The sequence below is a fragment of the Mesoplodon densirostris genome, chromosome 1, assembly GCF_025265405.1.
Source record: "Mesoplodon densirostris isolate mMesDen1 chromosome 1, mMesDen1 primary haplotype, whole genome shotgun sequence".
NCBI classification, from domain to species: domain Eukaryota; kingdom Metazoa; phylum Chordata; class Mammalia; order Artiodactyla; family Ziphiidae; genus Mesoplodon; species Mesoplodon densirostris.
In genome coordinates, this window is record NC_082661.1 from 4148256 (window position 1) to 4163596 (window position 15341).

The window sequence follows — 15341 nt, forward strand, 5'->3', positions numbered from 1 at the left end:
CTAACTGGATAAATGGAGCACCTACAAATGAAGGGTTTAAAGAATTTTGGGGCCATTTCTTTGCTTACTTATCATCAAGCAATTCTTTTTCAGTGTAGATGGACTGAATTCAGCACCCCAAGTCACAGAGTCATTATAGCCTAAGATGTGTGAATTTCCAAATTAAAAATTCCATGGTCCCAAGAAATGTTGTCTCCTGAATTTCTGAGAAAGCAAATACAGAACCATTTCAAAATTAATTTTTAATTGGAAAAGTATTACATGCATATGATTTAAAAAAATCAAGAAACATAGAAAGGTATAAAATGAAAACATAATCCACCCTCGAACTTGAGTCTCATTTTCCAGAGGCAACCACTGTCAACACTTTATTTTATACCTATAAGCATATTCTCTATTTTTTTTCCCAAGTCAAAAGAGCTTTTATTCATTTTTAAAATATTACATATGAGCCTGGCCTCTTGCAGTTTCTGTAACTGGATCACTCAGATCTTATTCATTAGCCTGCTGAACTGTTCCTTTTTCAGAAACATAGATACCATCCAAAAATTTTCTGATATCCTTATTTTTAACTGTTGTGGCTTGCTGAATCAAAGCAGCTGAATTTGACACAAGTTCAGTGTCATTTCCTTCAAGAATCAACTCATCTTTCTGGGCTTGAGATACTGAACAAGTAACACCTGGCCTCATCCGAACCCTACGGATGTATTTTTCACCCAAAAAATTTCGGATTTCAACAAGAGAACCATTCTCCTGAATAACAACGTTGATGGGGAAGTGAGCATACACAGACCTCATCTTGTAACGGAAGCCCAGTGTAACACCCTTGATCATGTTCTGTACATGACTACAGATAGTGCGAACAGTGGCCAGTTCCTTCCTATGCCCCCACCATTTGTCAACCCGGAGCCTCTTCTTTTTCTTCCCAAGGAGACTGAGTTCTACATTGATGTGATTGAAGTCCCTCCGCAGGGTGCCTCTGGGGCCCTTCACAATAACTGTGCGTCCCTTCAGAGTAATGTAGACATTTTCTGGAATGTCGACAGTTTGATTGCTGAGAATGGTCTTCATTCTCGCAGTAGATGTGGCAAAGAGCATATTCTCTATTTTTATACAAATAAAATAATAGTAAACACACTGTTCTTTAGCTAGTTTTCACTTAATAAAATATCATGAATTTCACTCCATGTTATCACCTGAAGATCTGTCTCATTTTTTCCAGTGGTCACTCATGTTCTATTTTATTTGTATATCATATTTTTATTTAAAAAGTCCTTTATCAACTTCAGGTTGCTTCTTGATCTGGGCTTATTTCCTTCTAAAAACCATCCTGCATTTAACTTCCTTTTCCATATCTCTTGGTATTTTAGTAAATATATCTATAGAATAAATTCTTCACAATGGATATGCATTTTAAAATTCTGACAGATATTGCCAAACTGCCTCCAACACCATATCTTCAGTTTATACTCTCACCTATAGAGTGTGAGAGTACTGCTTTTCCACATTCTTGCCAACACGTATGTGATCCATTACATCAATGGCCTCGATTCTTTACCTTCCCTGGACCCTGTGTGCCCTTTGTCACGTGACTTTGCAGCCCCTCCCACTGAGGAGGGGAGGTGTTCTCCACTGCTGACTTTGGGTTTGGCCATGGACTTGCTCTGTCGCATTGGAGCAAGACTTAACCGCACTGAGATCCTTTCCAGTGGTGTCCTTCCAGGTGAGATTCCTCCAGACCCCTGCACATGTCCCTGAAGAGCTGCGTTGACACAGTGAAGGTCAGGGAAAGCCTCTGAATCCTCCTGAGGCTTCCTGCTAGCAGCTGCCATTTCTGCCAGGTTGGTGATCCCTCTTTTAAGCAGAGTCCCAAGGCCCTGGGGCAGTTCTGCTTTTTCACAGACACCTTGTTTAAAAGCAGACTTCACCCCCTCTCCTTATTCGTCCACTTGAACAGACTTACCCTGCAGCCCACCTCTCTCTGCTTCTTAGTTTGATATCAGGCAGAGAAATTCCTCTGGCCCCCAACAGTGGAGATGGCCATGAGGTCATAGGTCATAGTTCATTATATGGAAACAGGGGTTCAGCTCCAGACCTCTCTGTTCTCTTTTTCCCACCCCTTCCCTTCCTCCAGGCCCCATGGGGGAGGGGGTACAGAGCTTCAGGACCCAGCAGAGCCCACCCCTCACATCAGCTTTCCGTCCTCTTGTCTGCAGCCTCCCTGGGACCTGCAGCTGGACTCAAGCACACCGGTTTGGATTCCTGGTTCTCAGGGCTGGGACTAGGGAGGCTGGGGGAAGGTGAGAGAGGACAAAGAATACGAAATGTCAGCAGGCAACTCACTCCCACTCTAGTCCCGACCTGGCTGATGTCCAAGACATTTTTTTAAATCACTCTTCATTTATGTCCTGTGTTTTTTAAAATCCTCAAATGTTATTGTTGTTGTTATTATTATTATTTTGCCATTCTTCACAGTCTTAGATTCACTGAGGCCAGCCTTTAGATTGGGAGGCAATGATTATCTGTGCAAAAGTATTTGAACCTCAATGCAAAACAGAGCAAAAGCACATTAGTCAGGAAACAGAAAATCCTGACATTTTCTGTGTTTAGTTACTCGAAAAGAGTAATAAGAAAACTCCCCCTACAGGCGTTTCGGGGGTACTGCAAAGTAAACAGACAAATGTCCTGCAAAATATTTGCTCATCTATCAAGACCATCCAGAGTATTTTCATTTGGCTTCTCAAAAACAAAGCCTCTTCATCACAGCCCCCAGCCACTCCTCTCCCTGGGAAATGAATAATGCAGTAAGCACGCCCCTCCTGGTACCAGTCCCCTAGGCCACAATGCCAAGTTCAACAGCAACGCTACAGGGGCTTTTTTTGCAAAGAGATGAAAATTATGCTGTACATTTTTATTCTTATGCTCATAAATTCACTGGGCAAAAGGAAGGACTTTTAATAGGGAAATATTTGATTCCTCCCGACTTGACGATGAGGAATGAGAGAACACGAGGTGTCATATAAAAATCAGTTGTTGCCACAGCCCTCATTGACCCTGGGGACAAGCACATAATCGATAAATAACTAGAAGTGAGCCATCGACTGGCTGCAACCCAGAACTAAACATCTTGTCTTTTTGAACCCATTCTGCCTGTCATCACCTGAAAATTCTTATACCAGCCTGTATTTTAGGACCCGCAAGCAATGGTGGTTTAAATATTTGATTCCAAATTAGAAGGAAAGCCTGCCAGAAAATGACTTCAAATTAAATAAAGTGGTGTTTTATGGGAATCCCGCCCAGCTGCCGCCCTAGGAGAAATGCACCGTGTTCCATGTTCGTCGTGGGGACTTGAAATGAACGGTCCCGTGATGGCCCGGGGGAGGGGCAGGAGGTCCAGCCTGTGGTCACCCCAGGGGGTTAAAAGGTGGGTGCAGGGGAACCTCCTGATCACAAAAGAGTATATCGTTCCTTCTGGAAGGCTCGTTACTTTGCAGATATATATATTATGAGTCCGAAAGTTGAAAAAGCTCTTGGTTTTTGTTAATGTGTTCTCAAACTGCTAATTATTTCCTGCTGTCTGGAGGTGCTAAATACATAAACACATGGACTCCTCGGCTTAAAAAATTAGGGCTTCATTTTTCTTCTGGGTGAATCAGTCTGAAGGATGATGCCATATACCTAGATCCTACCCAAATTAGGATTAATATTGCGTAGGGTCCCCGTGTGGGACAGCAGCAGCTCTGAGCACAGGCTGAGGACCATCCGGGCCCGTCTCCTCCTTCAGTGGAGCAGGAGAAGTGTGGTTCCTTCCGCTCAGCAGTGGCCTTGACACACAGAAGAGTCTAGGAATATGACTTGTGCCACATGACAACACATTTTGAGAAATAAAAACACAGGACTCGTAGGTCTTGTGAGAACCCAGGACAGGTAAAAATATTTTGTCCATTTGGCTACGTAGACATTTTCATCTCCAGAGAGAGGCTTTAAAAATTCTACACTCAGTAGAAGTGAGTCCTCAATTACATTCGTGGTTAAGTTATTCTACATTAAATGTCAACATTTCATAGCTAAATGTCAACACTTGGTGGTTAATTCAGGGATGTCCCTAAATGTCCTTCCCCCATCCCACCCCAGGCCCATGTAGACAAGGGGGGATGAAGCTGAGCTGATTTCATTGAAGGAAAAGAAGAAACCAGTCACTGCCTCTCAGGCCTGTGCCAGGCCCTGGGTCCTGGACAGACATGGGCCGGGAATTCTGGTAACTGGACCACACCTGCATAAGGAGGTGAAACCTCTGCAGTGACATCCAGTGGGAGTCGTGCAGAGGGGGCAGGAACCATGTGAGCCCGAAGTCCCGGGGCATTTGCCATCTCACAGTATCCAGGGTCCCAGGAGCCCAGCCAACTGGCCAAGGCTCATGCCCTCCCGGCCAGAACTGGAGGGACGATTCTGGGGAAAAAGAGCCAAGAACCAGAGCACTGTTTATTCTAGGGCAGCCGAGAGGCAGACACACTCCTCTTGGCCTCCTGCTGGGCCTCACCCTTCTCTCTCCCCCAGGTACCAGGGGACATGTTGTCACCTCCCGCCTCACACTGGACAAAGTGGAATGGGGGATTCGACCTGGGCAAAGATCAGAACTTGAGTTGCAGCTTCCTGTTTATTTGTAATGCAAATAGTACACAAGATATGTGCAATGGGCACATGAAAAGATGATCAATGTCACGTGTCGTTAGGGAAATGCAAGTCAAAACTGTAGTGGAGGGGGCCTCCCTGGTGGCGCAAGTGGTTGAGAGTCCGCCTGCCGATGCAGGGGATACGGGTTCGTGCCCCGGTCTGGGAGGATCCCATATGCCGCGGAGCGGCTGGGCCCGTGAGCCATGGCCGCTGAGCCTGCGCGTCCGGAGCCTGCGCGTCCGGAGCCTGTGCTCCGCAACGGGGGAGGCCACAACAGTGAGAGGCCCGCATACCGCAAAAAAAAAAAAAAAAAAAAAAAAACTGTAGTGGAGGGACTTCCCTGGTGGCGCAGCGGTTAAGAATCCGCCTGCCTATGCAGGAGACACGGGTTCGAGTCCTGGTCCAGGAAGATCTCAGAAACAGCTAAGCCCGTGCACCACAGCTACTGAGCTCACGTGCCACAACTACTGAAGTCCGAGCACCCAGAGCCCTTGTTCCTCAACAAGAGAAGCCACCGCAATGAGACGCCCACACACCACAAGGAAGAATAGGCCCCGCTCACCACAACTAGAGAAACCCCGCGCACAGCAATGAAGACCAATGCAGCCAAAAATAAATTAATTAATTAATTTTAAAAAACTGTAGTGGATGAATAAACAACAAGGTCCTACTGTGTAGCACAGAGAACTATATTCAATATCCTGTAATAAACCAAAATGGAAAAGAATATGAAAAGGAATATATATATATATATACATGTATAACTGAATCATTTGTTGACAGCAGAAAATAACAACATCATAAATCAACTATACTTCAATAAAATAAATTTTAAAAAAGAAACTAACAAAACGTTGTAAATCAACTATACTCCAATAAATTAATTTAAAAAATAATAAAGCAAGTGGTTATTAGCAAAAAAAAAAAAAAAACCCTACCATTTTCAGAGAAAAACAAAAAAACTACAGTGGATACCACTTCACACCCTTCACACAGAATGACTATTATCAAAAAAATAAAAAATCAAAAATCGCAAGTTTGACCAGGATGGAAAGAGATTGGAGCCCTGGCACATTGCTGGTGGGAACGTAAGGTGGTGAAGCCACTGCGAGAATCAGGATGCTGGTTCTTTGGAATGTTAAACAGAGAATGACCACACGATCCAGGAATCCCACTTCCAGGTGTGCACTAAGGGTCCAGAGCAGCCTAATTCCCAGCAATCAGAAGATGAAACAACCTACGTGTTCCTCAACTGTTGAATGGATAAATATATGTGGTGTATGCATGCAATGGAATAGTATTCAGCCATAAAAAGGAGTGAAATTATGATACGTGTTAAAACCATAGAAGGACCTGGAAAACATTGTGCTAAGATGGGATGAGCCAGAATCAAAAGTACTGATATTAGGGGCTTCCCTGGTGGCGCAGTGGTTGAGAGTCCGCCTGCCGATGCAGGGGACATGGGTTCGTGCCCCGGTCCAGGAAGATCCCACATGCTGTGGAGCGGCTGGGCCCATGAGCCATGGCCGCTGAGCCTGTGCGTCCGGAGCCTGTGCTCCGCAACGGGAGAGGCCACAACAGTGAGAGGCCCACGTACCGCCAAAAAAAAAAAAAAAAAAAAAAAAAAAAGTACTGATATTATGTGATTCCACTTGTGTGAGTTCCCTAGAATAAGCAAGTTCACAGAAACGGAAAGGGGAAAGCTGTTCCCAGGGACTGGGGGAGGGGAGAAATGGGGACTTAGTGTTTGATGAGGACAGTTTCAGTGAGTGGATGAGGAAAACGTCCTGAAAATAGATAGTGGTGACGGTCAGGCGACATTGTGAATGCACTTAATGTCACTGGATTGTACACTTAACATGGTTAAAATGGGAAATTTTATGTTATGTTTCTATTTTACCATAATAAGATATTTTTTAAAATGCAAGGGTGATAGACATGGCAAAGTGCATGACAAAGAGATGACAAAAGGACCTTGTCACTCATTCAGACCCCATCTTTCTTGGCCTTAACTTTTGCCTTTTTGCTGGTCTCACTTCCAAGCCTAGAAACATCTTAAAGTGTCTCCAATTTAAAGGAGGTAAAGTACATGTGGAAACAACACCACCAGTCCAAACACTGGAAGAGGCTGTGACCCTATGTCCTGTAGAGGTGGGGGCTTACAGGGGTCTCCTCCCCAAATCAGCAGGACATACATTTGGAATAAACACGCCTCCCGGGAGAAAACATAGCTGTCTGCATTGTCTTAGACGTGCTGGGACAGGCACGCACTTACAAGCCCAGGGATATTTTAGGCTAAGTATTTTCTTAGATTTTATTAGTTATTAGGCATCACCATCCCCTTTTACCTTACCCCCTAAAAATAGATATACAAGTGTTACCAATTTAAAATCAGCTACTAAAAATGCAGTCTGAAACAAATGAAGTAGAATACCCCTCGCATTCTGAGACTTACAGAAGAGGGAAATGGCAACAAAAATCATGTGAAACATACACACCAGATCAGTTGAACCAAAGTGACCAGATTCTATACAGTTTGTCTGGGTAACATTTATCTGGTTTTCTATGAAATATTCCCTTTTCCTGGAGAACACAATTATGGCTATAAAATCATTTATTGGTCACTGTTCAGGGCATCTCCAATCTTGCATCATAGTTTATGAAGTGCCATGAAAAGCACTGAGAGGTGATTTTCTGATTGGTAAAGGCCAGTTTCGCTCAATCCCATCCTAAAGTGTAGGGTACATTATGCTTTTGGAAATCCTTTTAGCATATTTTTCCATTTGGCCATTAGGCCCAGTGGTCATTGTAGCTCCTCCCAGTAAATGAACCAGTTCACATTTTAGTCACTCCCTATGAGGATGAAAAGGGTCCTCCCAGGACATCCAGGAAGGGTAGAGTCTGCAGTGGAAATGCCAGGCTGCCTTGGTCTTGTTTGCTTGCTCGTTTTGCAGATGTGGACCCTGTGTTATCCTGCTCTCCTTCCCCACCGAGGTCCACTGCTGTGCAGCCCTGGCTGATGGGCATCCTTTCTCAGAATCAGTTCTGGGTTTTTATATTTAAAGACAATTTCACCACCCTCCATCCTCCTCCTCCTCTCAGCCTCCTCCCAGCTCCACCCCTTTTCTGAGCCAGTCACCAAGCGCAGTTGCCTCCTTTGGCCAAGTTTCTGGCACCTGCATTTCTTTCCCCGGATGATACACATCCACTTGCTGTGGCCCATTGAGCTCCTACTTGCAGGTCATCTCTCCCTGTGCCAAGGATTATCGCCTTCAATAGCACCCTTTTTCCAGTACACCCTGGGCTGCCCACGGCCTGCCATTCCACCATTGTCCTCCTGAGCTTGGTCCTCACATCCATCCACTGACAAGCCCAACACTGCTTCTCTGCATTTCCTCTTCTCCATTGTGAGGGTTACTCTCCAGGTTGTGGTCACTCTGTGGACCTCCAAGTACATCTTCCATCTCTGCCTTCTTCTCACTGCTTTACTTACCTGAAACAGTTCTCATCCTCACATGCATCGCTCTAGATCTTTTTCTCTACTTCCCAACCCAAATGGAATAGCATCTCTCCCAGGGATGGCTCCACCTCTTACCCCCTCTAATACTTACTGTCTACACTGCTCTTTTGACATCAATGCATGGGAAAGCAGACAAAACTCCACGGCAAGTAAGAGGGTTTATTTCCTCCACTAGACTATAAACATTTAGAAGGAAGGGATTGTGCAGCAGCTCCCATCAATTTCCACCCAGGATTTAGCACAATGCTGTACATTCTGCAAATTCTCAGTAAACACAAGTTAACTGAGTATGAAAATCCGGTATTGTCTGGAGGACAACATACTTGCTCCTACTGGATTTGTCTTCCACTAGACTTTCTAGACATAATAAACAAAGGTGGGTTTCCAACCACTTTCTGCCACCCTCAGGGTGTCCATAGTTGAAATTAGCTCTGGAGCCCCAGAGTCATGAAGACATTCGTGGACCCAGGGGTAGCCTGAGCAGACAGCCCTGCTTAAACATGAGAATGCATGGCAAGGTGCTTTTTCCTCTTCATGCCATGTAATGCTTGATTTTACCTCCCTGTGTAAAATCCTTGACAAAGCCAAGGATCCATTTCTGGTTTTCAAACAACCCCTAGCACAAGCTAATGAAAGAATTGGCATTTGTAGAGCTGCTGCTATGAACTAAAGCAGGCATAGCCACCAAAGAGTCAGATATAGAAAAGCAGTGATAAAGGTCTGGCCGGAGGAGAGCAGAGGAAGTTCTCAGCATGGGAATAGAACTTATGAGCCTGGGAGACATTCCAAGCCCCGTCCCAGCTCCTGAGGGAAGATAGGGAGCCCTGTGTAGGCCCTTCTTCTGAACACTGATAGAGTGCCTGGAACGGAGCCAGGAAAGTCCCCTGCGACGGGCCCCTGGAAGGGGGCGTCAATCAAGCTGTAGGCAGAGGATGGAGAACTCTGGCTCCCTCCCCCCAAATACCAAGTAATAGTGAAATAAAAATAAACAAGGGGGGTAGTATACATGTATATTATCCAAAAATGTAATAGTATAATGTATTAGGTGAGCACAGAAAATTTACATGATGCAGGGTACTTTCTCAGCATAATAAAAGTATCTTACATCAAATACATTTTCTGTACTTATCTGTTAATAATTTGCTTTATCATATTGTTGGATAATTAGGATAGAGTTACACAAAGTATTCTCTCATATTTTTTTCATTGTTCCTTAAATCTGATTATATCAAACTTATCAATTCTCTTTTTTTAATTGAAGTATAGTTGATTTACAATATTGTGTTAGTTTCAGGTATATATATTTATTTTTTGGCCTTATCAATTACTTTAGTGAATGATTTAACTAGGTTCTTCAATTTTTCTTTTAAAGAATTAGCTAGATATATATTTCAATTTTGTTACTTTCTTCCAGTTCCTTAATTTCTCTAATTTTCTAATTCCTTATCAGCTCCTTTTATCATTATTTATTATATCCTTCTACTTTCCTCAGATAGCAGCTTATTGAATTCTTATTCCTAATTAATTAATTCTTAAGAAACTTTTGTCTAGTTCTAATAGGAAAGAAGGTACAATTTGTCCTCTCTAAGTGTAGCTTTGGACATATCTGATATTTCTTAGGCAGTGGCACCCTCACTATAATCATGTTTTATACAGTCCACAATTTTATTGACCAATGAGATGTTTTAGAGATATTCTTTTTTCTTTCTTTTTTTTTTTTTTTAATTTTCTGGTTGGTACTTTTCACTGTGGACAGAGAAAAATGATTGAAGATTTTCCACTTTGGGCAATGACTGAAGATCATTTTTTCAACTGTTCCATGGCAATGAATTCTCATTCAGAGTAGAGTTTGATATATGTATTTATTGATACATACCTTTATTAATTGTCATGTTTAATTCTTTTAATTCTTTTTTTTTCTGCTCTCTTTGCTCAGCAAGACAACTGTTAATGCTTGTAGCTTTGAATTCAGTTTGACTGCATATCTTTTTGCTCATATTTACCTGTTATATATGCTTGACTCAGAAGGATTCAAAACTAAAGAACAGGTAAATTTATTTGAGAAATGTTTTTAGTATGCATATAGTTGTTGTTTTGTTCCAATCTGAGAGTATTTTTCTTTTCATAGGTGTATTTACATTTATTTTTCGCCTTTTTCAGTGGTCTTTCTCCTGCTTCCTTGATTTTGTTTTGTTTTGTTACTGTTGTTACTGTTGGTATAAGGTCTAGGCCTTTTTAGTTTTTTGTTTTGCTTGCTCTAGATACCTGTGAGATATGCCATAGCTTTAATTTTAGTAGCGATGACTTTTATAACTGAAATAACTCGCTAAAACCTATATTTCTCAATTTTTTTAGGTCATTAATGAAACATCTAACATCTCTGCAGTACTGAGGGGTGGCCACTGCACATTCACACTTTATCCCCATCTGCCCAATTCACATTTCAGGTGCGTTGAGAAACTCTAGGGTTTTTGTGTCTAACTTTTGTGATTGCATTATCATGTGTGTATGTTATGTAGTTTTCCTCTCAAGAATCACAATATTTAAATTTGAATTATAATCCTAGTAATAAGAGTGAGTAACATTTGATTTTGTATTTTTAGAGACTCAGTTACTCTTACTGGTCCCTTCACACTATGGCTAACTCCATTTAAGAGTTTTTGACTTTATTCATTGAATAAGATTAGCTCTTCTGGTCACATTTTCTGAACCATTAACTCGGTAAATATTTATTGAATCAATAATTAATTTATCTACCTCATGAGTTCATACATATTTAAGGGCTTTTCTCTTTTTTTTCATACATAAACAACTGTATGACTGGGTTTTAAGTTTGGGACGCACAGGCTATCCTTTCTGGAAACACTGAGTATGTCCCTCCATTGTCTACTGGCATTTAATTAGGATGAGAATCCTAAGGCCAGCGTGCTCTTTCTTGTGCTTTATTTGAGGGCTTTTTTTCCCCCCTGTTGTCTCTTTTGTAGGTGACATGATTCTTTTTCTCTCTCTCTAAGTGTTTAGTGTTTCTTCTGAACTTCAAGTTTGTTAACTTGATGGTGTCTCTGAGTCAATGGCTTTTTTTCCGATTTCTCCTATTACACCCAAGTGAGAATTTTTAATTATCGAATTCATTTTATTTGCTCTCTTTGTTCAGATATACCAATTATTCATCATCTGCATCTTTGTCATCCTCCATATTTACATTTCCTCTAAATCAGGGCCATCCTCTTACTTCAATGGCATGACATTTCTTAACATGTCCTATGCTTTATTAATTTGCCTTTCTGCATTGTTGACACTACTCATTGATGCTTATATGAAGCTTCCAATTTATGCCATACTATTTAATTTTTCTTAAGTTTACTTACTGGCTCAAACAGCTGCCCATTATCTTTTCTTGTCTTACTATCTTATTTTCATCTCTGTTCATAAAGTCAAAGTTTCACGAACATCCTTGAGAATGTGAAGCTGTAAATATCTTAAATTTTCCTCTATTTATTGAACCACACCTTATTTCAAAGTGTATTCCTTATCTTTCCAATTTATGTTACATCTTTGTCTTCTTTTTCATTGCAGAATTTTTATAAGGGCCTTGTGTTATTTTGTTGCTATATGTTCATCTTTGAATAAGAGTGTTTTCTTTGGTTGTGTTCTTACCAATATTCCAATTGTGTTCTTACAATATTCCTTGGCATCCTTCCTATTCACCTACCTACAGTTTTAATCCATCCTTCACAGACCATCAACTCCAGCCTCTCAACCCTAGTTCTATTACTCACTGCCATCCTGCTGCTTGAGAGAGCTGGGGAGGGAACCATGGATGTAGGTTATCAAAGCTGACAACTTTGATCTTTATACTCTCCTTGTAAGTTCACTAACTACCCTGCACCTGGAGTCAGATTTTCCAACTTGGAACTTATCCTACTGTGACCAGGGGATGTTCCCTTGGTTTGTGGTTACTACTCAGTTTGGGGGTAAATTCTGTCTTTTTGGTGAAAAGTTATAATAATTAGACAGAAGTTTTCTGTCCAGGCTATTGGGTTGCTGTTGTTATTGTTTTTGTTGTAACTTTATGTAGCTTCCCAACCATCTTTGTTTTGGGTTGCTTATCCCTGATCAAGTCACTTCTAGATTATTTCTTACCTCTCACAGAATTCACAAGATCAGAGAAGACAAAAGTGGTGTCCATAATAGCTCTTTAATCCCAAACAACATTGAATGTTTATTAATGAACCAAAAATAAAAATCAAGGAAAGAATTCTCCTATGTTTTCCTCAGTCTCCAGTATTATGAGTCCCCATCCTTGTAAACTGGTTACTGCCAGTAAGGCTTTTAACAACTCTCTCCACTTTCTTCACACCACATTGCTCAGCTTTTTCCAAAAAGAGAGTTGTAATTGGATTCCCAGGATAGCCTTTAAATTCGATGCCAGTTGTATTGTAGAAATATGGGATTTATGATTTTTCAAAAGTTCAGTAAACATTGTAAATGAAAAGGAAAGTGGAAGTCTTCCCTCTTAGACCTATTAACATTTTATTTCTTACTATTTGCTCTAGGACCTCACATTGCCAGGGATGGCACTGGTCTCCATCTCTGGGGACCTGAGATGCCTGCTGGCCAAAGTAGGAGGGAAGCATTGCTAACCATGGGACATGCTGGTTGGAGAGTTTGAAATATGGTGCCTGATGCAAGGGCTTTTGATGCCCCGGCCTTGGGATTTCAGACAACAATGACTCCTCAGGGTCATATTTCCCATGAAAAAAAGTTGGAATGTGTGCTGGATCCACAGCCCATGTTCCAGCGATGACCGCAGCGCATGACATGTTTTATGTGTTTCACAGGACATGGAGATGACTCTCTGGAAGGGTGGGGCAGGGGCAGGCAGGAGCGAAGTGTTGGTGATAGAAATCAAGCCAAAGCTTCATGCTCCTGTCTGTGATGTCTGCCATGGTGCACACTGAGATGAATGTTGGGATAACTTTATCAAGTTTCTATGCCATGGCCTGGAAGAAGAAGCAAAGATAATCAAAATTTTCAATGACTAAGGTTAGTGAAGGAAACTGATGTCCAGAGAGTTTACGTTGGCCCGAGCACGTCTGCAGGACCCATGTGTTGGCACAGGTGCAAGTGTTGGGCCAGGTGCCCTGCATCTCCCTCAGCCCAGGCCCCACTGGGGCAATCAGATTTCCCCAGGTTCCTAGAGCTGCCACTCATCCCTCTCCAAAGGGGTCACCTGTACTTCTTGGCCAGGTAGAGCCTCCTGGAAGACTTCCAGCCACCATGTGGGAGGACTCCTCTCCCTTCTCTCCCAGGCCTACCTGGGAAGCTGCTCCCTGAAACCTTGTAGGGAATTTTAGGGCCAGGGAGAGGGGTGCACCCTCCCCCCATGCTGCAGGTGGCCTGTTTCTGCCTTAAAATGGTATGAGAATTCTAGGGTAATCTTGGTTGTATCCTTCCAAATTAGACTCCATAGAATCAGACTTCTGTTTTCTATACTAGGAAGACCACTGCCCCCACAGCTACCACAGGGCCATGTCTGGGGAAATAGGGAAGCAGGAGTCAGGAGGCACGTCTCGGAGTTAGGACTGTGACAGCAAACCCCTTAGAGAAACCTCAGGTTCCTGCTGGGACAGAAACGTGTCCATTTTTTCTACTTGGAAATTTATTATTTTCTGAACTTTTCAGAAAGGATAGTGCACCCTTGTATACAATGAAATAATAAGGTTATGAATAGTGGGATTTTTTTTAAAGTAAAGAGTGCCCGATTCCATAACGAATCTGCAGGACACAGACACAGCAAAATCATTTTACCTGGACACACAGGTAGAAAGACAAGGGCCAAGTGCATGGCGGAAGATGGCAGAAGGGAAGGTGACTGTGATGGATGTGAGCTCTTGCTCTTGTGTTTTCTTTTGAATTTGTGCTGGGGTGGTTGACATGGGAAGATCTGCCGAGCAGTAGTTGTTCAATTTTACTTGAACGTGAAGAGGTCCCAGAGAGGGTCATTTCTCAAAAAAAAAGGAAAAGAAAAGGATTTGGTAGCCCAAATTTTGGATCTACCTTAATGCAGACTAAAGCTCAGAGTCTCTGAGGGATGTGTTCACCCTTCTAGATTTCCTCTGGTCCCCGTCCAGCTTTAGCAGGACCCAGAGAACACAGAGGTGAACAGGACGTCATCGGTAGGTGCCAGAAGTGTTGGAATCCCAGGTCGGAAGAAAGCATGAACTCCACATTGCAGAAATGGAGACTAGCTGGAGACCCTAAATCACACCATGAACCCTGTGCACCCCCAACCCTAGAGGCTCCACTTCCACAGCTCAAGTCCGAACGCTCCTTCTGAGTCATGACTCAGCTCCCATGCCCACAAGCAAACGTAGATTCTGCTTCCAGGCCTTTTGACCCCTACTGAGCAGTGATGCACATGGACCATGCTCTAGGTTGAATAGTGAACCCTCAAATTCATGTCCACATGGAAACTTAGAATGTGACTTTATTTGGAGATAGGGTCTTTGCAGAGGGAAATAGTAACGATGAGATCATCCTGAATTAGGTGGGCCCCAAATCCTACGACTGGTGTTCTTTATAAGACACCATGTGAAGACAGAGGCAGAGATTGGGGTGATGTGTCTATAAGCCAAGGGACACAAAAGATTTCAGGCCACCCCTGGAAGCTGGGCCTTAACGGGAGAGGGGAGATCTGGATCACTCTGTATCCCCTCCCCTGCCCTGGTCTCCCTCTACCTCTGTCCAGGAGCTTCTGCAGGTCACAGGGCATGTCCCACGGGTCTTCTGAAACAGGTGACCACCTGGCTCCTCACTGGGGCTCCGCGTCATATATGCTGGGTCACCTGTCTGTGCCAAGGCTGCCCAACCCCATACTCAGCGGGGTCCAGCCCTCAGAGTGGCTGAGCCCTACTGGGTCGCATGCCTTCTCACTTTCATTTTCTCCTTTAAGACCACTGCACACCAAAATATAAATAGAATTCTTCTCCCCCCAGCTAAAATTCAAACACTAGCTCAAGCAAGTAAGTCTTGGGAAAAGTCACCCACCCCCAGGCCCACAGGAGAGCAGTGAGCATCCTAGCATGGAGGTGGGTGGAAATTGCTCCCCCATATCCAGCAGGTCCCCCCAAGGCCCCATGTCCTG

At 43.0% G+C, this 15341-nt stretch overlaps 1 protein-coding gene across 1 annotated transcript; it reads right to left on the reverse strand.

Moving 5' to 3' along the window:
• Positions 1-397: 397 nt before the first annotated feature.
• LOC132487532 (large ribosomal subunit protein uL6-like) lies at positions 398-1071 on the reverse strand. Its single transcript, XM_060095285.1, has one exon. The coding sequence runs from the start codon at positions 1069-1071 to the stop codon at positions 493-495; it is 579 nt and encodes a 192-aa protein (XP_059951268.1). The 3' UTR covers positions 398-492.
• Positions 1072-15341: the final 14270 nt, after the last annotated feature.

Coding starts and splice junctions, on each gene's coding strand:
- LOC132487532 (XM_060095285.1), bottom strand. CDS start 1,071: ATGAAGACCATTCTCAGCAATCAAACTGTCGACATTCCAGAAAATGTC.